The sequence below is a fragment of the Trichechus manatus genome, unplaced genomic scaffold, assembly GCF_000243295.1.
Source record: "Trichechus manatus latirostris isolate Lorelei unplaced genomic scaffold, TriManLat1.0 scaffold00047, whole genome shotgun sequence".
NCBI classification, from domain to species: Eukaryota; Metazoa; Chordata; class Mammalia; order Sirenia; family Trichechidae; genus Trichechus; species Trichechus manatus.
In genome coordinates, this window is record NW_004443983.1 from 14,123,559 (window position 1) to 14,150,977 (window position 27,419).

At 37.3% G+C, this 27,419-nt stretch overlaps 1 protein-coding gene across 1 annotated transcript in view; it reads left to right on the forward strand.

Annotated features, from left to right (window-relative positions):
• Positions 1-27,419, forward strand: part of FBXL17 (F-box and leucine rich repeat protein 17) — a 567,698-nt gene that overhangs the window by 1,007 nt on the left and 539,272 nt on the right. Inside the window, exon 1 of the mRNA XM_023732005.1 lies at positions 1-238. This exon is cut by the window's left edge and continues 1,007 nt beyond it. Coding sequence (XP_023587773.1) covers positions 1-238 — 238 coding nt within the window. The remainder of the gene's footprint in view (positions 239-27,419) is intronic.

Below are 27,419 nucleotides of genomic sequence, written 5' to 3' on the forward strand. Positions count from 1 at the left end.
GCAGCCCCCACAGCCGCTCTGTCCCGCGCCTTCCTCCCCCGCTTCCGAAGGTACCACTACTGAGGCCGTCGGGGACGCTGTTCGAACGGGGGGCGCCGCTCCCTTGCCCGCCCAGCAGCAGCACGAATCTGGCGACGCGGACTGTCAGGAGCCCCCCGAAGTCCCCTGCGACTGTTACAGGGAGCCAGCCCCCGAAACCCCAGACATCAATCAGCTGCCGCCGTCCATTCTGCTCAAGGTGGGTCTGTGCTAGAGGCGCTGGGATTCTCCCTTTCCCCCAACTCCGGCCCTGGCCTCCGAGTTTTCCTTTCTCCTCCTCCTAAGCGCGGGGAGGGGGCTTCCCTGACAGCTGGGGACGCCCGAACCAGACGTTGGGAAGCCAATGGGGAGGATGCTTAGGCCCGCCCCCCCCGCCCCTTATGTTTTTTTGAGTAGAGAAAGTTGGAGTCTACGGAATGTCTTTTAATAGCTCTGATATGTTACTTACAATTCAGGATTCATTATTAGATTCTCAGCCCAGTGGTTTAGAAACAATTTGTGGGTTTCTGTTAAATATTTCGTCAACTGAGCAATTTATAGTTATTATGTAAAAACTTTACATTAATATTTGAAAGTCTTCAAACGATACCTTCAGGTTTGATAGCTGATGTTACTACTAACAGTTAATTTTTATTGAGCCTTCACTATGATCAGGCATTATGCCAGAGCTTTATATACATATCTCATTTAATTCTTCAAATAACTGTGAGATAAATACGGCTAACATCCTTATTTTATATAAAAAGAAACTGATACTTGAATGCTATAGGTCCGGGCTTACTCAGGCAGACTCACTCCTTCTATGGAGGTTATAGTCTAGTGGGGCTTAAAGCGGTTGAATGACTTGTCCAAGGTCACACACAAAGGGGTAGATCTAGGTCTTAAGCTGGGGAATTTAGGCCTGCCTGCCTGCCTGCCTTAAAAAAAACGCTTGTTCTTTTTATGTTGTGTTGCTTTCCTACTTTTTAACCCTTACACAAAAGCATACAGATTACCAGAAGGTAAGGACAGATACATATTTTGTCGGAGGTGGAAGGGTGGGTGGAGGAGATGTGTGTTTTGTATAAGCTTTATGTCACTTGAAAATATCAAGTGAATTTTGCCGTTTTGTTAGTTGGCAGTGTTGGTGACAAACTTTATGTGATTGAGTTTGTGTTGTTAATTTGTTTTGTTCTCATTTTCTCTCTTTCCTTCTCTGTTTTGGAACTTAATATAAATTGCATTTTTAAAATTTGACTACCCATAAATAACCTTGATAAGAATTTGGCTACTTTTATTTTTATTGAAGGTCACCGATACACTTTCTTTTTTGATTAGTCTGTGTTCAGATCTGTTTTATTATAACATTAGTGTTCTTGTGAATAATATAGCTAAAGAGGGAGAAAGCTTAACTTTTCCTTGTGTCAAGATGTAATGACTTCCGGAGCTCTGTTTGTTGGAGGAGTAAGTGCCTGTTGTGTGTGTTCAGGGGTGGATTTTTTTTTTTTTTTTTAATTATGGGGAAGGTTATTTCTCTCATATGTACAAGAAGTCCAGAAATAGATAATCTGGGGTTGGTACATTGCTTCATGGTCTTCTGTCTTGCTGCTCTGCCATCTTTTTCTCCTTGGTTTTTTTTTTTTTTTTTTTTTTACTTTCAGGTGAAGGTTTACAGAACAAATAGTTTCTCATGAAACAGTAGTACACATATTGTTTTACTTTTGGTGAAACTAGACACAACAAAACATACCCTACTTCAACAATTTCTACATGTACAATTCAGTGACATTGGTTACATTCTTCAAGTTTTGCCACTTTCCTCAATAACCTTTTCCAAGCTGTTTCACTGTCATTAACACAAACTGCCCCTAAGCTTTTCATCTGTCTTTCCAGTTGCTGTTGTCAATTTGATCACATACAGATAATTCTTTTAAAAAGTATGATGCTTAATACAGATATTGTTTTCTAATTAGGCTAAACTGTTGTTTGTTTCAAAGATGATTTCAGGGCATAGTTTTGGTTAAAGGTTTAAAGATTTCCTCAGGGTAATAGTTTCAGAGGGTCATTTGGCCTCAGTGGCTGGATTCCATGGATTTTACTGAGTGATATGAATCAGTCACAAAAGGACAAGTATTGTATGATTTCACTTACATGAAATGAGAAAAATAAGCAGATGTATAGAGAGCAAAGTCTATTAGTGCTTACCAGGGGTGAGAGGGAGAGAGAAAGGGGGAACTATCCTTTAGGAAATAGCAAATTTCTGTTTATGATGAAGGGAAATCTGACATCGATTGGAGGTGATTGTTTGCACAAACTGATTAAGGTAATTGATACCACTAAGCTGTACACCTGAAGAAGGTTGAGCTGGCAAAAGATGGGGTATATATATTTCTACTAAAAAAAAATAAAAGGTAGCTGCTTATATTGCTTATGTACAACCTAGCACCTCATGGGATTTATTTTCTTGATTCAGAGGCTTAGAGTCATTGTTTCATGGGACATCGCAGTCAATTGGCCTATATTGATTTTGGTGCTTTTATTCTACCTCCTAATTTGTTGTGTAGTGCCTGGGGTCTTAAAAGCTTGCAAATGGCTATCCAGGGTACAACAATTGATCTCTATTTGCTGGAATCACCAGAGGAAGAAGGAGGGTCAAGAATCGGTGGAGGAAGTAGAATATATGTCCAGTCGCTTCCATGAACAACTGCCTCCTTAGCCATGAGACCTGAACTGGATGGTGCCCAGCTATCATTACTGACCAGTTAGATCAGGGATTCTATAGAAGAATCCTTGTCAAAGGGCAGATGAGGAACAGAATTTTAAATTCTCAGGAGGTAGATATTAGGGCATAGGGGACTTTGTTTAGTTCATTAAATCAGTGGATAATATGAACAAATATCAACAAATACTTGGCACAGATGTTCGATTGCTGTCATCTTATTTGGCCAAAAAAACTAAAAACAAAGTAAAACATTACGACTCTTAGCAACCCTATAGGACAGGGTAGAACTACTCCATGGGGTTTCCAGGGAGTGGCTGGTGGATTTGAACTGCCAACCTTTTGGTTAGCAGTCAAGCTCTTAACCGCTACACCACCATGGCTCCAAAAAACCAGGTACTTTCTATTTAAATCATTAAATAATGAGGTGTATAACATTTTTATTATACCCCCTCCACCCCCAAAGAAGAGGAAAAACAAGACTTAGGATAAAGAAAATCCTTATATAATAAATTTATTTTCTTTACTACATTGTTTTTCACATTTTTGCTGTGGACAGCTGAAAACTTGTTCTAGGGAAATTACCCATAGGTCTTCGCTTGTTGTGTTAAAGTATTTGACATGCTCTTGTGTAGATTTCCATTCCTTGTATTAGAAACTTGAATAAGAATCCTGTATCTAGTCTCATGGTCCTAGTGGTATTCAGAATGAAGTGAGTGGGACTGCATGGAATAAATTGAAATTGAGTTATTTTAGTGCCTTCTAATCTAAGTAGAACTTTTGAGGACAAGGCTTTTGAGGGGCAGAGGCTGTGGCAGTGTATCTTGTTCGCTGTTATATCTCTTCCCCCAAGTGCACTGCCTGACATAAAGTAGCATTCAGTAAATGTTTGTGAACAAATGAATGACCAAGTGTTGAGGAAGTTTGGACTGAGACTATGGCTGAGTATACCATGGCACTAAGGGAAGTCTCTAAAAAATGTTCATATCCTGACTTAACAGTTATTGTTATTTTGAGCCACAGTAGAGCCTTGTGATGGTGAAAAGGTTTTGGCTCTACTTCTGATAAGAATTGGAGATGTTTGGCTTGGAAAAGAGGACTCAGGGAGCTATGACAGTTGGAAAGGTTGTTGCATACAGAGGCACGAATCTATTAACCCTAGTTGGGAAACTTTAGAAAGTATGCCCTGCTCCCCTGATGATGGGCCAATAGCCCTTACAATTGTATTGCCGCATCTTTTGTACCAAATTAGTATGGTAAAAAAAAAATACCGGGGGTGGGCTGTGTGGTAGTTTGGGAGAGAAATATGAACAAATGTGATTTAAAGTACATCTTGGAAGAAAGCTACCATATTTGCCCGACTTTCTCCACGTATGATAAAAGCAAAAGAGAAAAACTGAACATTTTTTATGTCTTTCATGGGAACAGTAGTGATTCGATTGCTGGTAGAATTCTTGCCTTCTGTGCCAGAGACCCGGGTTCGATTCCCTGCCAATGCACCTCAAGCACAGCCACAGCTCATCTGTCAGTGGAGGCGTGCGTGTTGCTATGGTGCTGAGTAGGCTTCAGTGGAGCTTCGAGGCTAGGAAGAAAGGCCTGGTGCATTAACCTTTATATGAAAAGGAAAGAGGCCACGGATAAGTAAAGCATCATTGAAGAAGAACAAAGTAGGAGGCCTCAACACTATCTAATCTCAGAACCTACTATACAACCATGGTAGTCAAAACAGCTTGGTATTGGTACAATGACAGACACATAGACCAGTAGAGCAGAATTGAGAACCCAGAGGTAAATCCATCCACCTGTGGTCAGCTGGTTTGACAAAGGCCCAAAGTCCATTCAGTGGGGGAAAAGACTGTCTCTTTAACAAATGGTGCTGGCAAAACTAGATGTCCATCTGTAAAAGAAAATGAAACAGGACCCATACCTCACTACTTGCACCATACACAAAAACTAACGTAAGATGGACCTGAATATAAAACCTAAAACTGTAAAGATGATAGAAGAAAAAATAGGGACAATGCTAGGAACCCTAATACATGGCATAAATAGTATACAAACCATAATTAACAATGCACAAACAGCAGAAGAGAAACTAGATAACTGGGAGTTCCTAAAAATTAAACACTTATGCTCGTCAACAGACTGCACTGAAAGAGTAAAAGAGACCCTGCAGACTGGAGGAAAATTTTTGACTACAATGTATCTGACGAGGGTCTAATCTCTAAAATCTATAAGATACTGCAACATTGCAACAATAAAAAGACAAAATGATCCAATTAAAAAATGGGCAAAGGATATGAACAGACACTTCACTAAAGAAGACATTCAGGTAGCTAACAGACATGAGGAAATGCTCGTGATCATTAGCCATTAAAGAAATGCAAGTCAAAACTAATAATAATAGAAACAGAAAATAACAAACGTTGGAGTGGTTGTGGGGAGATTGGAACTCTTATGCACTGCTGGTGGGAATGTAAAATGGTACAACCACTATGGAAAACTTTATAGTGCCTCCTTAAAAAGCTAGAAATAGAAATGCCGTATAATCCAGCAGTCCCACTCCTAGGAATATATTGTAGAAAAATAACATCTGTCACACCAGTGAACATATACACACCTATGTTCATTGCAGCATTATTCACAATAGCAAAAAAATGGAAACAACCTAAGTGCCCATCAACAGATGAATGGGTAAACAAATTATGGTACATACAATGGAATACTACTCCACGATAAAGAACAGCGATGAATCCACGAAGCATCTCGCAACATGGATGAATCTGGAGGACATTATGCTGAGTGAAATTAGTCAATCACAAAAGGACAAAGACTGTGTGAGACCACTACTATAAAAAGTCAAGAAAAGGCTTACACATAGAAAGAAACAATCTTTGATGGTTACCAGGGAGGGGAAAGGTGGGAAGGGGAAATCACCAACTAGATAGTAGATAAGTGGTAACTTTGGTGAAGGGAATGACAGTACACATTATAGGGGAAGTCAACACAAGGTGACCAAGTCAAAGTCATAGAAGCGTCATAGACACATGCAAACACTTTGAGGGACCGAGTAGCGGGGGCCTGGAGACCATAGTCTTGGGGAACATCTAGGTCAATTGGCATAACATAGTTCATAAAGAAAATGTTCTACATCAGACTTTGGTGAGTAGTGTCTGGGGTCTTAAAAGCTTGTGAGAGGCTGCCTAAGATATGTCTACTGGGCCTATCCTGTTCCGAGCAAAGGAGAATGGAAAAAAAAAAATACACAAGGGAAATGTTAGTCCAAAGGACTAACAGACCACAAGTACCACAGTGTCCCCCAGCCTGAGCCCAGAACAACTAGATGGTGCCCAGCTACCACCACCTACTGCTCTGACAGGGATCATAAAAGAGGATCTCGGACAGAGAGGAAGAAAAATGTAGACCAGAAATGAAGTTCACACACACAAAAAGACCAGACTTACTGATCTGACTAGAGACTGGAAGAACCCCGAGACTATGGCCCCTGGACATCCTTGTAACTCAGAACTGAAGTAACTCCCGAAGTTCACCCTTCAGCCATAGATTACACAGGTCTATAAAACAAACAATAACACACATGAGGAATGTGCTTTTTAGAGCTATCCTGTAAATGAGGCCAAATGGGCAACACCTGCCCAGAAGCAAAGACAAGAAGGCAGAAAGGGACAGGAAAATGGGACAGATGGAAACAGGGAACCTGGGGTGGAGAAGGGAAGAGTGTTGACACATCGTGGGGATTGCAACCAATGTCACAAAATAATTTGTGTATAAATTGTTGAATGAGAAACTAATTTGCTCTATAAACTTTGAGCTAAAGCACAATAAAAAAAGTAAATACAAGTAAAAAAGAAAAAAAAAAAAAAAAAAGCCTGGTGAACTACTTCCAGAAATCAGCCAGTGAAAACCCTGTGGATCACAATGATCTGATCAGTCGTGCATGGGGTCCCTATGAGCCGGGCGACTCACCGGCAGGTAACAACAACATAGATTTTGGTTCAGTATCAGCAAGGCCTGTCTTTATTTAATTTTATTTTTATGTACGTAATAAGTAGTTTCTTGCTTTAAAACATACAAATAATGCAGGTAAAGGAAAAATGCCTTGGCTCAACCCTACCCTCCCATTACAGTTTCCTCTCCAGAGGTCACCACTGTTACCAGTTTACGTTTTCTTCTAAACCTGTACTGTCCAGTACAGTAACCACTAGCCACATGTGGCTATTTAAATTTAAAGTAATTGAAATTAAATAAAATTTAAAATTCTGTGTCTCAGTCACAACAGCTACATTTTGGAGATCAACAATCATATGTGACTAGTGGCTACTGTACTGGAGTGTGTAGACCTAAAATGTTTTTGCCATTGAAGAGAGTTCTATTGGACATAGCTTTTTTATAAATGGCATCAAAATGTACATGTTCTGCAGTTTTTTTAAACTTTAATATGGCTTGGAGTTCTTTTCTTATTACTGAGTATATGATTTCCTTTATTCTTTTAAACTGCTACATTATATCCTACAGTATTTTACCATACCATGTTTATTTCTCTATTAATGGATGTTTTCAATTTTTTGCTACTACAAGCAATGCTTATAATGTTTTCTATGCATATGCCATATTTTTCTATGATAGGTATCAAGAAATGAAATTTCAGGTTTGAAGGGTGTGTATATTTGGAATTTTAAAAAGCCCTTCCTTAACAATTCCAAAAAACTGAAACCAAACCTGTTGCTGTCAAGTTGATTTCCACTCATAGTGATCCTATAGGACAGAGTAGAACTACCCCATCGGGTTTCCAAGGAGCGGTTTGGTGGATTCAAACTGCCGACCTTTTGATTAGCAGCCCAACGCTTAACCCCTGCACCACCAGGGCTCCTTCTAACAATTAGAGCTATCTAACAATAGAATTAATTTTTTCTTGAAATAGTAAACCTCTCTGGAAAACTTCACAACAGCAAGATACTTTTGAGGCCAACTAGTCAATTCTCCCTTTCTTATGCATGCAGATACAAAGGCCTGGAGAACTGAAATGGTCTACCCGAGAAATTTAGATAGCGAATGGCAGATCCTGGGCTGGAACCCAGCTCAGTGTTTCCAGGTATAGAGATCTTTTCAGCATATCACTGTTCATGAGGCCCTGAATGATTTCCTCTTGGGGGTGTTATGGAAGGGATTCCTGAGTTAGGTGGGGGACTTACACCAGATGACTTTTAAACTGCTATGAGTCAGGCCAATTTTATACATAATTGAGTGTGTGGAGTTGAAGTGTGGTCTTTAAATATCAGAAAGCTGAGAGGCAGGGAATGGCTTTTCAAAGGTCAACTTTGGGAGTAGCATTTTCTTAAGTACTTAAGCCTGTTAACACTTTATCTTTGGTTAACGGATTGTTTTGAATCAAATATGCTAGCTTCAGTCTTTGCTACCTGTTGCCTTTACAACTTTAAAGTAAGGGTACCCACTGATATCACAATTAGATTTTCATATGGTGGAACCACTTTACGATAATCTTACCAAATTATATCAGTTACTATTTGAGTAATTGTGTATCTTGAAATCTATATTTACCTTTTAGAGACTGTGTGTGATATATATTTAGATGTCTTGCTGTCTGTCAGCAGACCAATGACTATATTTCTTTGCATAGGAAACCAGTTGAGAGAATGTGATCGATCCCAAATCCTTCATCATCATTAGAAAAACACCTCACAGGGCATGCACCACTGATAATGTACGAATTGATATTAAATCTTTATTTTTATAGCTTTAGTACCAACAGGTTGCTTCAGTGGTCAAGGAGGAATTTTATGAGAGAAATGTGCTTTGAGGAAAACTTACGTACCCGATGTATCTTCTTTTAAGATATTAAAAAAGGGATGAAAGTACACATAGAAGTAAGAGTCAGAGAAGAAAAGTAGTACCTCTTTTTAAAGCTTTCAATGTAGATTACCATGAGTAGGAGGAATTAAGTTACATGTAGTATTTCATGAATGCTTTATTTAAGGCTCTAGTTATCAGATAACCTTTAGAAGGTGTGTCTCTGGAGTTCTGGGGATGGTTTTAGTCAGTGCTGAAATAGAGAGGTCCTTAGGAAGTCAGGAGCCCTGGTGGCACACTGGTTACGAGATCTGCTGCTAACCAAAAGGTCAGCAGTTTGAATCTACCAGCTGCTCCTTGGAAACCCTATGGGGCAGTTCTGTTCTGTCCTGTACGGTCGCTATGAGTCGGGACCAATGCAGCAGTAACCGGTTTTGGTTTTTAGGAAGTCAGGTGCAAGATTTTCTTTGCTGAAGGATGCCAGAAGTTCTGATTAACTTAAAATCGAGTCACAAAAGTGAGATATGTTTTCTTCACATTTTAAGAAGTGTATAAATTTTGGCATCTTGTGCAGAGTAACTGTTGAGGTGACCTTCACTCTTTTTTTTTTTTCTGCCAACTTCGGCTACCAAAAAAAAAAAAAAAGAAAACCTATTGCCGTCAAATTGATTCCCACTCATAGTGACTTTATAGGACAGAGTAGAACTGCCCTATAGGGTTTCCAAGGAGTGACTGGTGGATTCGAACTGCCTGCCTTTTGGTTAGCAGCCAAATGCTTAATCACTGTGCCACCAGGGCTCCTCTTGGGCTACCAGGTTGTATACATAATAGGAAGTGTGAGGGAAGATAATGAAGATAAATATGGAAGTATTTCATATTAGCACAATAGTTTCTAAAAAAATTGTTTAACTTTGAGTAAGTCCTGTTTATGCTTGTTGAGAGACTTGCTTTTTTTTGGATTCTATGACCAGTCCCTGGAGGAAGACATCATGCTTGGTAAAGTAGAAGGTCAGTGAAAAAGAGGAAGAGGAAGACCCTCAATGAGATGTTTTGACACAGTGGCTGCAACAGTGGGCTCTGATGTGACAACGATTGTGAGGATGGCTCAGGACTGGGCAGTGTTTCATTCTCTTGTACGTGGAGTCACTATGAGTCAGAACTGACTTGATGGCACCTAGCAACAACATGACTGGCTTTAGAATAAAACTTATTCTTGTGTAAATTTCCTATCTGACTTTACTATAGACTAACACTGTTTGTAGCAACAGTTGGAATTTATTATTTTTCTGTTTTAAATTTTAATTCAATTGTGAGATATTATCTTAAAGTATAGATGAATAGTTTCAGAATCCATAACTGCTATGTGACTGTAAAGAAATTACTAGAAATTTAATTAGTGCTTCTTTCTATCTGAATGGTACTTTATTCCACAGGCTACATAGTAAATTTTACTTTCAAGCTTTTGGCAGGCAATAGAAGTAGAATATTTAATAAAGACACTAGATATGATGTAGATGGGGAAAAAAATTGAACAGACCACTAGGTTTAGAAAAGTTGAAGTTAGTTGAAATAGGTAAGTCTGAGAAGATTTTGGAGGGAAATCTGTCTTAATCTGTAGGATATTATCTGTTTAGTACCTCACTAAAATTGTGTGTGTTTTCTCAAACAGGAATTCAAAGGTTCTAGGAAGAAAGATGGTAGAATCACAGAAGTTATTATAAAGCTTGTGAACTTTTTTTAAACAGCTTTATTGATGTACAAATTTACCCATTTTAAGTGTATGTTTGATAATTTTTAGTAAATGTATATAGTTGTACAACCATCACTACAGTCCAGTTTTAGGACACCTTCATCACCTCGGATAGTTCCCTGTGTCTTTTTGCAGTCAATTTCTGCTCCACCCCCAGCCCAGGCAGCCACTGATCTGCTTTCTGTCTCTATAGTTTTGCTTTTTCTAGAATTTTTTATAAATAGTATTATGCAATAGGTAGCATAAAATTTTGTGTTGCATCTTTAACATCTCTGTATCTTCCACAGCACCCAGCATATTTCCTGATACACAGGAGCTAGTCAGTGTAAAATAGCTTTACAGGTTATCTTCTTTTCTAATATTATTACTGAAGCTTGCAAACAGTGTAACTCCTTTTTGTAGTGATATCTGATACCAGATAAGATCTCTTCATCAAGAAATGAAACAACCAAATGTAGGTGTTGATTTGGTTATTTTTAAAAAGTACTATAAGGTTCTGTGGGCAGGTATGACCAAGTGTCAAACAATAATGCTCTTTCTGGAAGTTTCTTCAGTCTAAACTACCTTCTGGTATTTTATGCTAGTGCTGTGTTCAAAAATGGAATTTTTCAAGGTTTAGAAATATGTGGATATCAGCTTGGTAGTGATTAGGTTATATCAGCAATATGACTTCTAAATTTTCTGATAATTAATAGTTTACTTATATTATCCAGATCTGCCACTAACAATAAAAAATAGTCAAGTTTGTTTTCAACCTATGTTCTGACTAGAAGTCACTACTGTTTACTAATACCTATTTCCCTCATATTCTTTTTAGTAGAAGAGTGCCCCAAATTCTAGCTAGGCACATGGCCACCTAATTAGAGATTATATTTCTCAGTCTCCTTTGTAGAGGGATATGGCTGTATGGCAAAATACTAGGCAATAGGATGTGAGTGGAGTCAATGTGTACAACTTTCAATCATACCCATAAAAGGCGGCTGCTGCCCTCCACTTCCTCTTCCTGCTTTCAAGGGCTAGACCACCTGCGTTATAGGACTAAGCCATCTTGAACTCTATGATGAAGGTATCAGTGAAAGAGCAACAACATGGAAGATGACAGATCCCTGGATTTCCTGTATCCTTAGAGCACCTACCAGCCTGGACTCTTGTCATGTTTAAGCCATTGCTAATTGACCTGTGTTAAAGTAAGCAATTTCCTAGCTTGATACAAGTGCAGTCCCAGTTTTTTTCAGTGTAATTTTTCTCTTCATAATTTTCTATAACAAAAGTGTTACTGGTCAGTCATTTACTGTCTTATGTTCTCTTTCTTCAAAGGAGCCTATAAAATGCTCTTTCTCTTGAATCTCAAATTATGTAAAGATAACTCAAATTCCTTTGACTATATAATTTTTAAAGCCATTGAACAAATCTCATGCCTCTTAATGTCTCCCCAGGGGCGAATTATCTAATAGGCAAGGTAAGCACAGTGCTTACCTTACTTACCAGATCATCTGTAGTGAACAGTTTCACATTTTTTTCACCACATCAAAGAGTCTACTTCTAGGTCTGGCTGGCATCTGTCTCTCTCCCAATCCCACAGCACCTTCCTACAGAATCAAAGCCTCTTTTCAAGTTTACAATCCCTAACGGGTGGATGACCCAGTAAGCAAGGTAAGCACAGGCTTACTTGTGCTTACTTACCGATCTGTAATGAACAGTTTCACTACAGATCATCTGGTAAGCCAGGTAAGCACCATGCTTTTCTTGCTTATTGGATAATCTTCCCCTGTGTCCCCTTCAGAAACCTAGTTACGCATGCACAAATGAAATTAAGAAGATAGTTGGGAGGGTTGCGGTGGTAGTTATTTTCTCAGGAATTAGAGTGTAGGCAGAGACAACATTTTAGTAACAGAAAGAAAAGCAGGAATATTTAAACATGCATTAGTTATCTTTTGCTGGCTAACACGTTGTGCCAAAGCTTAATTTAAAACCACAAACATTTATTTTACAGTTTCTGTGAGTTAGGAATCTGGGTGTGACCCAAGGTTTCTTATGAGGCTGCAGTCAAGGTATTGACTGGAGCTACTTGTCGGGGCTGGAAAATTCTCTTCCAGACTTACTGCTGTGGTTTTTGGCATGCTTCAGTTACTCATTGGCTATTGGCCAGAGACTTAAGTTCCTTGCCATGTGGCTTTCTCTACAGGGTTACTTACTGTACGGCAGCTTGCTCCCCCCAGAGCATCAGATCTAAGAGAGAGCTCCCAAAATGGAAGCCACAGTTTTTTTTAACCTAATCTCAAGTGACATGCCATCACTTCTGCCATTTTCTCTTCATTAGAAGTGAGTCAATAAACCCAGCCCACACTCAGGAGGTGATTATGCAAGGCTTGAATACCAGGAAGCAAGGATCATTGGAGGCCATTACAGGATGCCTACTGCATACCATATGCAAAGATGTATTAAATATGTATTGATATTTCAACTTGGTAGTTTGACTTTTTAATTTTACCCATGTTCACTAGTACCAGTTTTATCTTGCCTTTTCTCAGTCATTAAATTATCTTTTCATTTGGATAAACAAGAATAATTTAGGTCCACTGGGATTTAGTGATTTATGGGTTATAACAATCATCTCACTTTAAAAAAAAAAAAGTTCAACAAAGGTGCTATCCAAAGTCAGCCATATTTTAAACAAGATACTGTTTGGTTCCAGTGACCTTGTCCCACATAAAAATTAGCCCTTTCAGACCACATAGTTCTTTGACCTTAAATAAATGATCTAGTCTTCCTGAGTCTTTATTTTCTTATCTATAAAATGAGGATGATAAGTGTAAAAATATCTACAAGAGAGAGACTTCTGGCTATGGCCACATGAAGAGTTTGGTGAATCCTCCCCACCAAAAAAAAAAAAAAAAGGTATATGTATACATATAAAACTGGACACAATTGCCTGAAACTATTTTGGCTCTGGAAATTTGCCAGAGGTAGACTTCAAATTTGGAAGCATTTATTCTTAGAGAAATGCTAGAGCTTCATGTAAGAATAGTAGTAGTCTGTAGCCTTCTTGCTTGAGGCTGCTACTGCGCCTCACATTCCCCCTTCCCTTCATCCACCACCTTCATCAAGAACTGTAGTTTGGAAAACCAGCAGCTTTGCTTCCAGAGAGGCTGACTCAGTTGGGAACAGTGGGTAAAATCTGTGGATTTGTTAGCTAAAAGTGGCGAATGTGACAGGAAACAAATGGGGAAAACTAAGATATCTGCTAGTGTGAGGTTGTGGTTCCAGTTGGGATTAGCAGTGGACTACCAGATAACAGACTCAAAAAAAAGGGAAACACGAAGGGATAAGCTATCCACACATCCCTTGCTTATTGTGAAACTACATGTATTTGCAAGGGAGACCAGAGAGTCTAGCAGAAGCAAAGGCTAAGGCAGACTTGAGAACTGGTTGAGCTTTGAATATGCTTTTCCCAGTCCACACACAGATCAAAGACCAGGCTTGAGGTGTTTGAGCATATACTTTTCCTAGATAAGTAGCTTAAAACTAAGTTATATAGACACAGGATGATCTCCTGAGGAAGCCAAGCTAAAAATATATAAGAATTAAAACTTGAGAGAGCATATTTCACAGTTGAAGACCAGGCAAATTAAAAAAAAAAAAAAAAATCAAAGTTCCAGAGTTTCTGTAATGTACTATCTCAAACGTCCAGTGTCTAACAAAAAAATCATGGGACATGTAAGGAAATAGGAAAATGTGATCCATACTGAGAGGAAAAAGCAGTTAATAGAAACTGATTTTGAGTGGTCCCAGATAATAGACTTAGCAGACTACATTCAAAGAATTAAAGGGTAATATGATGACATTGACCCAAAAAACAGGAATCTTAATAGAGAAATGGAAACTATAAAAAATAACTCAATAGAGATGAAAAGTAAAATACTCACAAAATTCAATAAATGTGATGGTTAAGGTTGTGTGTCAACTTGGCTGGGCCATGAGATCAAACCATGATTCTCAGTGGTTTGACAGTTGTACGATGTTGTGATCACGTCCATGTTGATAGTTGATATAATGTGATCACCCTCATGATGAGATCTGTTGTGATTAGACAGTCAGTTGAAAGGGAGCTACCTTGGGTGTGTGGCCTGCATCGAATATAAGTGGACATTCTGGCAAGGCTCGTGGGCTTTTGCTCACTCTGGATCCTGCAACTGCCTCCTGTTTGACCTCTGGTTCTTGGGACTTGAGCTGGCAGCTTACCTCCGGTCTTGCCTACTGTTCTTGGGATTCGTTGGTCTTTGCAGGCTATGAGCAGCAGACCTGCTCTCTGACCTGCCAATCTTGGGTTCGCCAGCTCCTGCAGCTACGTGAATCAGGAGACGCCTCCAGCCTGACCCACGGATTTGGGACATTCCAGTCTCTACAACTTTGTGAGCCATTTTCTTGATATAAATCTCTCTCTATATATATTTATATGCTTTACTGGTTTTGCTTCTCTAGGTAATCCAGCCCAAGACAATGTGCTCAATGGCAGATTTGAGATGGTAGAAGAAAAATCCACGCACTAGAATATAGATCAGTAGAATTTATCCAACCAAAGCAGAGAGAGAGAAAAAAAGTTTGAATAAAAATGAACAGGGCTTCTTTAAAAAAAAACAAAAAGAGCAGGGCTTCAAAGATGTGGAAGAACATCAAGTGTACCAACGTCCATGTAATGGGAGTCCCAGAAGGAGAACAGAAAAAATATTTGATGATATAAAGACCAAAAATGTCTCAAATTTGATAAAAATCGTTAATCTACAGATACAAGAAGCTCAATGAACCCCAAGTAGGATAAAGAGAATGAGAACCAAAGCTATACATATTATACTCAAGCTACTAAAAGCCAAAGATAAAAATCTTAAAAGCAGCAAGAGATGAATAATTCATCATGTACAGGGTGTGTTAGTTTTCTGTTGCTGTGTAACAAATCACCACAAAATTTGTGGCTTAAAACAACACCCATGTATTAGCTTACAGTTCTGTAGGTCAGAAATCTGGCGCACATATATTTGTACACGTACATATATACCTATATCTACACACACAGCATACATAAATCTAACAACAAGCTTGTTTAAAGAAATACTTATAACACTGTCGTTGGGTTTAGTACATATATGGATATAATACAAATGACAATAATCGTATAAAGGAAGGAGGAAAATGGAGCCATCATGTAACAAAGTTATGTTTAGCTGGAATTAAGTCAGTGTTAAAGTAGCTTGTGGTAAGCTAAAGATGCGTATTCTAATGCCTAAAAAACTATTTAGAAAATAATGGAAAAGCCATAAAAAGTAAAATGAGTTAAAATGGTACACCAAAAACATAGCATAGCATAGCATAGCATACCATAACATCACATACAGTAAAGGAGGAAACAAATTTTAAATATGAGACATGTAGAAAAATAATAGCAAAACGGCAGCCATAAATCTCACCATATCAATAATTACATTAAATGTTAATAGACTAAACATTCCAATCAAAGTACAGAGATTGTGAGACCAGATAAAAAAGCAAGACTGTATGCTGTGTACCAGAGACTTGCTTTAGGTTAAAAACACAAATAGGTTGAAAGTAATCAGAAAAATATATACCATGCAAATACTAACCATGAGAGAGCTGGACTGGCTATGTTAATAAAAGATAAAATAATTTAAGATTAGTGACAAAGAAGGACATTTCATAATGACAAGACAGTCAATATATCAGGAAGATATAAAATATAAATACAATATATATATATTTAACAGAACTCCAAAATACATGAAGCCAAAAACATCAGAATTGAAAAGAGAAATAAACTATCCAAAAATTATAGTTGGCAGGAAATCTGTAAGTTTCTAGAAGACTTAAAAAGCACTATCAGCTATCCTGTACTACCCGACAAGTGCATAGACCACTCTACCACACAGAAGCAGATTGTATATTTGTTTCAAGCCACATAGAACATTCTGTAGGATAGACCATATGCTAGGACATAAAACAAGTCTCAATAAATTTAAAAGAAGTGATTCATACAGCATTTGTTTTCCAAGTACAATTGAATCAAATTAAGCATTACTAGTAGAAAGAATTTTGCAAGACCAATGACTTATTCATTACAAATACCTTTTTTCAACAACATATACATGTGGACCTCTCTGGATGGAATACACAGGAATCAGATTGACCACATCTGTGGAAAGAGATGATGGAAAAGCTCAATATCAGTCAGAGCAAGGCCCGGGGTCGACTTCGGAACAGACCATCAATTGCTCATATGCAAGTTCAAGGTGATGCTGAAGAAAATTAAAACAAGTCTGTGAGAGCCAAAGTACAACCTTGAGTACATCCCACCTGAATTTGAAGATCATCTCAAGAATAGATTTGATGCATTGAACACAAATGATTGAAGAGAAGATGGGTTGTGTTTTGACATCAAGGACATCATACATGAAGAAAGCATAAGGTCATTAAATGACAGGAAAGAAAGAAAAGACCGAAAAGAGACTCTGAAACTTGCTCCTGAATATCGAGTAGCTAAAGCAAAAGGAAGAAATGAAAAAGTAAAAGAGCTGAACAGAAGATTTCAAAGGGTTGCTCGAGAAGACAAAGTAAAGTATCATAGTGAAATGTGCAAAGACCTGGAGTTTACAAAAGCAGAAGGGAAGAACACACTCTGCATTTCTGAAGCTGAAATAACTGAAGAAAAAATTCAAGCCTCGATTTGCAATTTTGAAGGATTCTATTGGTAAAAGGAAGCATCAAAAGAGGATGGAAAGAATACACAGAGTTACTGTACCAAAAAGAACTGGTCAACATGCAGCCATTTCAGGAGGTAGCATATGCTCAAGAACCAATGGCACTGAGGGAAGAAATGCAACATGCACTGAAGGCATTGGCAAAAGTCGAGGCCCCAGGAATTGAGGGAATACCAACTGAGATGTTTTGCTGGAGGTCCTCATTTGTCTATGCCAAGAATATTGGAAGACAGCTACCTGGCCAACCAACTGGAAGAGATCCATATTTGTACCCATTCTAAAGACAGATGATCCAACAAAATGTGGAAATTATCAAACACTATCATTAATATCACATGTAAGTAAAATTTTGCTGAAGGTAATTAAAAAATGGTTGCAGCAGTACATAGACAGGGAACTGCCAGAAAGGCAAGCCAGATTCAGAAGAGTATGTGGAATGAGGGATATCAATGCTGATGTCAGATAGATCTTGGCTGAAAGCAGAGAATATCACAAAGATATTTGCCTGTGTTTTATTGACTACGCAAAGGCATTCGACTGTGTGGATCATAACAAATTATGGATAACATTGTGAAGAATGGGAATTCCAAAACAATTGTATCCATGAGGAACCTGTACTTGGACCATGAGGCAGTCACTCAGACAGAGCAAGGGGATACTATGTGATTTAAAAATCAGGAAAGGTGTGCGTCAAGGTTGTATTCTTTCACCATACTTATTCAGTCTGTATGCTGAGCAAATAATCTGAGAAGCTGGACTGTATGAAGAAGAACGTGGCATCAGGATTGGAGGGAGGCTCATTAACAACCTGTAATATTTATTTATTTTGGATTTAATTTTTTTTAATTGTAAAAATATATATAACACAACATTTGGCAATTCAGCATTTTTCAGGTATACAATTTAGTATGTGAGTTGCATTAATCATATCGTGCAACCACCACTCTTAATCGTTGCCAAATTTCCCGTCACCATAAACAAAAACTCACTGCTTCCCAAACAATGGCTGCCACTCTTCCCCTCTCTCCTGCCCCTGGTTACCACTGATAAAGGTTGGTTTCTGTACATTTGCCTATTCTTGTCATTTCATTTAAGTGGGATCATACAATGTTTGTCCTTTTGACATTTCACGCAGCATAATATCAACCACTTGTGATACTTAGATGACACAATCTTGCTTGCTTAAAGTCAAGAGGACTTGAAGCACTTACTGATGAAGATCAAAGACTACAGCATTCAGTATGGATTATATCTCAACATAAAACAGAAATCCTCACAGCTGGAATATTAAGCAACATCATGATAAACAGAGAAAAGATTGAAGTTGTCAAGGATTTCATTTTACTTGAATCCACAATCAACGCCCATGGAAGCAGCAGTCAAGAAATCAAACGATGTATTGCATTGAGCAGATCTGCTGAAAAAGATCTCTTTAAGGTGTTGATAAGATGTCACCTTGAGGACTAAGGTGCACCAGACCATGGTATTTTCAGTCACCACATATACATGCAAAAACTGGACAATGAATAAGGAAGACTGGAGAAGAATTGATGCCTTTGAATTGTGGTGTTGGTAAAGAATATTGGGTATACTATGGACTGCCAGAAGAGCGAACAAGTCTGTCTTGGAAGAATAGCCAGAGTGCTCCTTTAAACCAAGGATGGAGAGACTTCATCTCATGTACTTTGGACATGTCAGGAGGGACCAGTCCCTGGAGAAGGACATCATGCTTGGTAAGATCATTGAATAAGAGGAAGACCCTCAATGAGATGAATTGACATATTGGCTGCAGCAATGGGCTCAGACATAGCAATGATTGTGAGGATGGCTCAGGACTGGGCAGTGTTTCGTTTTATTGTATATAGCTCACTTTGAGTCAGAACTGACACTGGCACCTGACAAAAACAGCAATAGTAGAAAAATTTGGGAAATAGCCAAATATTTTGAAAATCAAACCACATACTTATTTGTTTTATAAATTGAAGTAAAATTGATATAACCTAAAATTCACGATCTTAACAATTTTAAACTGTACAATTCAGTGACGTTTAGTATATTAACAATGCTGTACCACTATCAAGGAGCTGTGGTAGTTCAGTGGTTAGGGAGTAGCCTGATAACTGAAAGGCTGGTAATTCTAACCCATCAGCTGCTCTGGGAGAGAAAGATGTACCAGTCTGCTTCTGTAAAGTTTACAGCCATAGAAATGCTATAGGGGCAGTCCTACTGTGTCATGTAGGGTCGCTGTGAGTTGGAATTAACCCAGTGACAATAGGTTGGGTTTTTGGTACAACCATCAGCTGTATCTAGTTCCAGAGCATTTTTGTTACCCCAGAAAGAATTCCCGTTACCATTAAGCAGTCAGTCCCCATTCTCCTCCACCCCCAGCCCCTGGCAACCACTAATTCACCTTCTGTCTCTATAGGTTTGCCTATTCTGGGTATTTCATATAAATGCAATATGTGGCTTTTTTTGTTTGCCTTCTTTCACTCAGCATATTTTCAAGGTTCATCCTTGTTGTAGCATGTGTCAGTACTTCATTCCTTTTTACTGCTGGATAATGTTCCATTGTATGATATACCACATTTTGTTTTTCCATGCATCAGTTGATTGACATTTGGGTTGTTTCTACACTTTGCTTTTATGAATTATGCTACTATGAACATTCATGTACAAGTTTTTATTTGAACACCCATTTTCAGTTCTCTTGGATATATACCTAGAAGTGGAATTGATGAATCACATGGTAATTCTATCTTTAACTTTTTGAGGAACTGCCAAGCTTTTCCACAACAGCTGCACCATTTTACATTCCCATTAAGCAGTGTATAAGGGTTCCAGTTTCTCCACATCCTCATCAACACTGTTATTTTCAATTAAAAAATTAAAAAAAAAAAATCTATCCTAGTGGGTGACAAGCAATATTTTCATTTAATTTTGATGAAGTCCATTCTATCTACTTTCTTCTTTTGTTGCTTGTGCTTTTGGTGTCATATCTAAGACTGCGTTCCAAATCCATGGCTTCAAAGATTTGCTCCTATGTTCTCCTGTGTTTTCTTCTAAGAGAGGAACCCTGGTGGCATAGTGTTTGAGTGCTTGGCTACTAACTGAAAGGTTGGAGGTTTGAACCCACCAGCTGCTCCATGGGAGAAAGATGTGACAGTCTGCTTGCATAAAGATTATAGCCATGGAAAACCTGTGAGACAGTTCTGCTCTGTCCTATAGGGTTGCTGTGAGTTGGAACCAACCCAGTGGCAATGGGTTTGTTTTTTTCTTCTAAGAGTTTTATAGCTTTAGCTCTTACATTTAAATCTTTGATCTGTTTTTATTTAAGTTTTGTATATGGTGAGAGGGAGTGGTACAGCTTCATTCTTTTGCATGTGCATATCCAGTTGTTCTAGCACTATTTGTTGAAAAGACTATTCTTTCCCAAATTGAATGGTCTTGTTGACTATCATTTGTTTAGTTTTATTTCTGGACTCTTAATTTTATTCAATTGATATATAAGTCTGTCCTTATGCAAGTGCCACTTTGTTTTGATTACTGTAGATTTGTAGTATGTTTGGAAATTGGCAAATGTGAATCCTCCAACTTTGTTGCTCTTTTTCAAGATTGTTTTGGCTATATTCCAGGTCTTTTTAAATTCTGTATGACTTTTAGTTCAGCTTGTTTATTTCTGCAAAAAAGGTACTTGGAATTTTGATAGTGATTGCATTGGATTTGTAGATTAATTTGGGGAATATTGACATTTTAACAATAGTAAGTTTTCCAATTCATGAACATGATGTCTTTCCCCTTACTTAGGTCTTTTAAAATTCCTTTCAACAATGTTTTGTAGTTTTCAGTGTACAAGTCTTGCACCTTCTTAGTTAGATTTATTCCTAAAAATTTTATTCTTTTTGATGCTACTATAAATGCAATTGTTTTTTTAATTTCATTTTTGAATTTTTATTGCTAGTGTGTAGAAATACAACTGATTCTTGAATGTGCTGATCTTATATCCTGCAACTTTGTTGAAGTATTAGTTCTAGTAGTTTTTTGTGTGGGTTCTCTAGGATTTTCTATGTATAAGATCATGCTGTCTGTGAATAGAGACAGCTTTATTTCTTTTCCAATTTGGATGCCTCTTCTTTTTCTTGCACTAGTTAGGACCTCCAGTACAATGTTGCATAGAAGTGCAAGAGCAGACGTCCTTGTCTTCATCCTGATCTTAGGAGGAAAGCTTTCAGTCTTTCTTCATTAAGTATGATGTTAGCTGTGGGCATTTCATAGATGCTCTTTATCAGGTTGAAGAAGTTCCTTTTTTTTCCTAGTTTCTTGAGTGTTTTTATCATGAAAGGGTGCTATATTTTGTCAAATGCATTTTTTGCTTTGCCTTACTCATCTGGTGCTGCTGTAACTGAGATACCATAAGTGGATGACTATAAAGAACGGAAATTTATTTTCTCATGGTTCAGGAAGCTGTAAGATTCAAATTCAGGGCACTGGCCATAGGGGACAGCTCTCTGTTAGCTCTGGGGGAAGATCCTTATCTCTTTCAGCGTCTGTGGTCTGGCATTCCTTGGTTCCTTATCAGTCTTCACCTGGCTTCTCTCTCCCACCCCTGTTTGGGCTTACTTCTGTGTCTAACCTGCTGTTTTTATAACTCAGAAGTGATTAGGTTTAGGACATACCTTAAACTGATATGGCCCCATTAAGATAACAAGGAAAACCCTATTTTCAAATAGGATTTTATCCATAGGTTTTATAGGAATTAGGATTCAGACCCATATTTTGGGGGGGATATAATTCAATTCATAACATGCTTCTACTGAGATGATTTGCTTTTTTCTTCATTGTATTAATATGTTGTATTACATTGACTTTTGTATGTGGAACAACCCTTGCATTACTGTGATAGATCTTGGTCAATTGTATAATCCTTTTAACATGCAGCTGAATTCAGCCGCTAGTATTTGTTGGGGATTTTTGCATATATATTCATAAGAGATGTTGGTCTGTAGTTTTCTTGGTATGTTTTTGTTTAGCTTTGGTAGCAAAGTAGTGCTGGCTTCATAGAATGAACTAGAAAGTGTTCCCTCCTCCTTTAATTTTAGAAATAATTTGATAAGGATTGTTGTTAGTTCTTTAAATAATTGATAGAATTCACCAATGAAGATATCTGGTCCTTGGCTTTACTTTGTTGGAAATTTTTTGATTATTAATGTAATCGCTTTACTTGTTATAGGTTTATTCAGATGTTCAATTTCTTCTTGAGTCAGTTTTTGTAGTTTGTGCGTTTCTAGGGATTTATCCACTCCATTCTGTGTTATCTGATTTGTTAGCATACAGTTAGCATACTCTTAGTATTCTCTTATAATTCCTTTTATTGCTGCAAGATCAGTAGTAGTGTTCCTATTTTCAATTCTGACTTTAGTAATTTGAGTCTTCTCTATTTTTCTCGTTCAGTCTAACTAAAAGTTTTGTCAATTTTGTTGATCTTTTCAAAGACTCGACTTTTGGTTTTGTTGATTATCTCTGTTGGTTTTTGTATTCACTATTTCCTTTATATATATATATATGCTCTACAAGCAACAACCCATTGCTGTGAAGTCAGTTCCGACTCATAGTGACCCTATGGGACAGATTTCCAAAGAGTGGCTAGTGGGGTTTGAACTGCTGACCTTTTGGTTAGCAGCTGAGCTCTTAAGCCATTGTGCCACGGGACCCTGGTGGCTATATATGCTCTAATCTTTATTATTTCCCTCTTTCTGCTTGCTTTTTGTTTGCTCTTTTTTTTTTTTTTTTTTTTAGTTTCTTAAGGTGAAAGGTTAGGTTAGATTTGAGATCTTTCTTATTTAATGCAGTTGTTTACATTTATATGCTATAAATTTTGGTATGTTTTTCTGTTCATTCATCTCAAAGTATGTTTTTAATCTCCATTGTGATTTCTTCTTTAATCCATTGGTTGTTTATGAGTGTGTTGTTTAATTTTTATGTGTTTTGAATTTTCCAAATTTATCCCTGGTAATTGTCCTTGTTCTGAAGTTTACTTTGTCTCCTACTAGTACGGCCTCTCCAGCTTTCTTTTATTATTTGTACGATATATAAAATTTCCTTTTTTTAACTTTTAACCTATTTGTGTCATTGAAGTGAATTTTTTGTAGATACCATATAAAACCAAAAAAACCAAAACTGTTGCTGTTGAGTCGATTCTGACTCATGGCAACCCTATTGGACAGAGTAGAACTGCCCCGTAGGGTTTCCAAGGAGTGCCTGGTGGATTCGAGCTGCTGAACTTTTGGTTATCAGCCATATAGCTCTTAACAACTATGCCACCAGGATTTCCAGATACCGTATAGATAAGTTTTATTTTTTCAAATCTACTTGGCAATCTGTGTTCTAATTGGCGTGTTAGATCATTTAGATTTAATGTAATTATTTATATGATTAGATTTAAGTTTGCCATTTTAATTGTTCTCTGAATGTCCCTTCTGTTTTTGTGCCTCTAGTTTTTTTGCTTTTCTGTTTTTTTGATTGTGTATATATATGTATATATTTTATCTTATTTACTGGGTTTTTGGATTTCGGCTGTATTTCTTTATATTGCATATTTAGCAGTTGCCCTGGGAATTACAATATCTAATGTTTCATACCTAATGTTTCACAGTCTACTTTTACCACTCCAAATAAAATTTAGAAGCCTTATTAACCATGAAGGCCCCTTTATTTTTCCCTCCTTTATGTTATAGTTGACATATATATTACATCTGTATACTTTGAAAATAAACTGTTGTGTTTTTATTATAACTGACATAAATATTATAAAGAACTTAAGTGTCCATTATATTTACTTAGATATTTATTATTTCTGATGCTTTTCTTCCTTTTTTGAAGTTTTAGGTTTCTCTGTTGTCATTTCCCTTCAGTCTCAAGAACGTCCTCTAGCATTTCTTTTAGAGCAATTCTCTTGGTAATAGATTCTCTTAATTTTCCTTCCTTGGAATATGTCTGTGTTTGCTGTCATTCCTGAAGGATAGTGTTCCTGTATGTATAATTCTGGGCTGACAATTCTTTTCTTTCAGCTCTTTAATAAGTTTTACCACTGTCTGCTGCCCTCCACAATTTCTGATGAGAAATCTGTTTTGATTTGAATGATACTCTACTTTATGTTATGTGTCCTGCTTTTGTTGCTAATTTTAGGATTTGTTTTTTTATTTTTGGTGTTCGGTAGTTTGATTATGATGTGCCTGGGTATAATTTTCTTAGACTTCATCCTGTTTGCGGTTTCCTGATCTTCTTGAATCTCTGTATTTGTGTCTTCCAGCAACTTTGGGGAGCCTACAGCCATTATTTCTTCAAATATGTTTTTTCTGTACCATTCTGTTAATTCTCTTTTTCTAGGACTCCAATACATGAAAGTTAGATTGTTTGATATTTTGACACAGATCCTTGGAGCTCTTTGCATTTTTTCCACCTGTTCTTCAGATTGACTAGTTTCTGTTCATCTATTAGTTCACTGTGCCTTTCTGCAGTCATCTCTATTCTGTTACTGAGCTCTTCTAATAATTTTTCATTTCATCTCTTGTATTTTTCAGTTTAAAATGTCCACTTAATTGTTTTTATAATTTGTATTTCTTTGTTGAGAATGTCTTAGAAATACATGAGTGTTTACCTCATGGACTATGGCTGTAACAGGTGTTTTAAAGTCTTTGATAACTCCATCATTTGTGTCATCTTGTTTGGCAATGTTGATTGTCTTGTTTTCTTCAGAAATGATCACTTTTTTTTCCTTCTTATGTTGAGTAACTTTGGATTGTATCCTGGATATTTTAAATATTACAGTGAAATACTCTGGATCCTATTAACTCAGCATTTGTCAATAGAATTTTATTTTGTTTTGTTTTAGCATGTAGTCAATCAGGTTAGGTTTGATTTACAAATTCTTTCTTTCATTCTTTGAACTCTGATTCCAGTGAGTTCAGTTTTCAGCACCTTTGCTGTGCTGCTTTGTTTTTTTTCTGTGTATGTGAAGTTTAGTGGCGAGCTTGGGTCTTATGTCAATTCATACACAGAATTAGCAGGTTTTTCTTTTTTCAGATTTCTTCTCTGACGCTTCCTTCATGTTCTTTGACTTTGAGGATCCCTTTTCCTGGTCCTCTCGCTAGAAAGATGGAATTTCTTTCAGTTACAGCCACCTGTGTTGCTGTGTAGTTTTGCACAACTGGGACTAATTTCATGGTGAAGTGGTAAGAAAAAAATTAATGGAATTCCTTCCACATGCTTTGGACCAGGGAGTCCCCTTTCCGGCCAGAAAATTGAGCTTACTTTTGGAGTTTAGATGCCTGAGCAGCTGCCACAAGGCCATAGAGAGAAAAGATAAGGAAAAAAGAAAAGAAAAAAATGAGGACCCTTCCCTGTCTGTCTTTCAGAGACCCATTTTCCTGGTCCTCTGTCCAAAAAAAAAGGTTTTTCCTCTGAGTTTTTATTGCTTGTACCTGCTGTGCAGTTCCTCACAGGGGCCACCCTCAGTTCTAAGCTAGGAGATAAAAGGAAAAAACAAAAATTAACAAAAGAAAACCCCAGGAAACTCATCCCCATTATAAGTCATTCTTTAAGGTTTGACTCCTCTCCCCAACCTGATTGTTATTAACTTTTCGAGTCTTTAGGTAATTGCTTTTAGTATGTTGTTTAGAGGTTTTAGGTTTAATGAATGGGAGTGAGACGCTGTAGCAAGTTGCTCCATCTTGACCGTCATTGGAAGTTTCACTAGGTGATCCTTATGCGTATTCTTTACCTCTCGGTACACCCTTGGGGGAGGAACAGTACAGGTAGTACCCAACTTAAAACAGGGTTTCGAGGACTCTGTCCTAAGTTGGTTCTAATGTAAGCCCAATACCTTATTTGTTTATTTATTTAGTTTTCATTATCATTGCCATTACCTGCTATACAGCAGTGTTTTGAATAGTAAATCATAACATTCACCATCTGCAAGTGAACATCTGAGAATGATAACCGTAGCAAATCACATGCTGCAACATTGTATGTAGTACATATTACTAATGGTAAGATACACACGTGCACACACACACGCACACACACACAACAAGACAGTCAAACGTGGTTTGTCATGATTTGAATTTATTGACTACCTATAGTTGTGAAGGGAAGCTGTTGTTTTCCCAAGGCTCAAGATTTAAACATGGTAGAGACTCTAGCTTAGATGTCTACATCTTTTGGGTGTACAGAGGTAAGTTATTTTAGGTCATAGTGATAATGGGAATCATTTGTATACTACTTGCTGTGTACTAGACTCTGTTTCAATAACTTTATCTATTCTCATTTAGTCCTCACAATATCCTCTGAGGTAAATACTGTATTACTCCATTTTAAACATAAAGAAATGGAGGTATAGAGAGGTTAGGTAACTTGCCAAAGTTTATAAGTTTAGTTACAGTTAATGGTGAAGCCATAATTCAAACTTATATTTAACAATTTATTGTTAAAGTCCATAGTTTTTTAAATTTCGCACTTAACAGCATGGGATTTTTATACAGAAACCAAACTAGAAAGTAAGTATAATGAACCTCCATGTATCCTTCAACCAGCTCTGGCAGTTTAATATTGTGCCATTCTTGTTTTATATATCTCTGGCCAACTTTTATGTTTTTGCTAAAGCATTTGAAAGCAAATTCTAGGTATCATTTCATTTCAGCCATAAACACTAAAGCATGTATCTGATATGGATAAATAGCTTTACGAAAGTAATTTAACCACAGTACCAATGTAACTACAATATAATCACAACCTAAAAAGTGGAGAATAATTTCATTTAAATCATCTAATCACTATTTTGTGTTCAGTTTTATCTGATTTTCCCAGAAGTATCTTTTTATAGTTGGTTCAATTCAAGATCTCAGTATGGTCCACACATTATATTGGTTGATATATCTTTTAATTTTTAAAAATCTGTTGGTCCTAACTCTGACCCCAACCATATTTTTATGATCTACCTTTCTAAATCTTTTTTTAAAAATGAACTTTCCATTTTGGAGTAATTTTGGATTTACAGAAAAGTTGCAAATACAGTGCATAGAGTTCTCGTATACTTCTCACCCAGTTTAGTTTCCTCTAATTTTATCATATTACATTACTCCGGTATATTTGTCAAAACTAAGACACTAATCTTGGTACATTGCTATTAACTAAACTGTAGTTTTTATTTGGATTTCGCCAGTTTTTCCATTAATACCCCTTTTCTTTTCCAGAATCCAATCCAGGATTGCATTAGTTGTTATGTCTCCTTAATTTTCTCTGATCAGTGATAGTTTCTCAGCTTTTCCTTGCTTTTCACTAC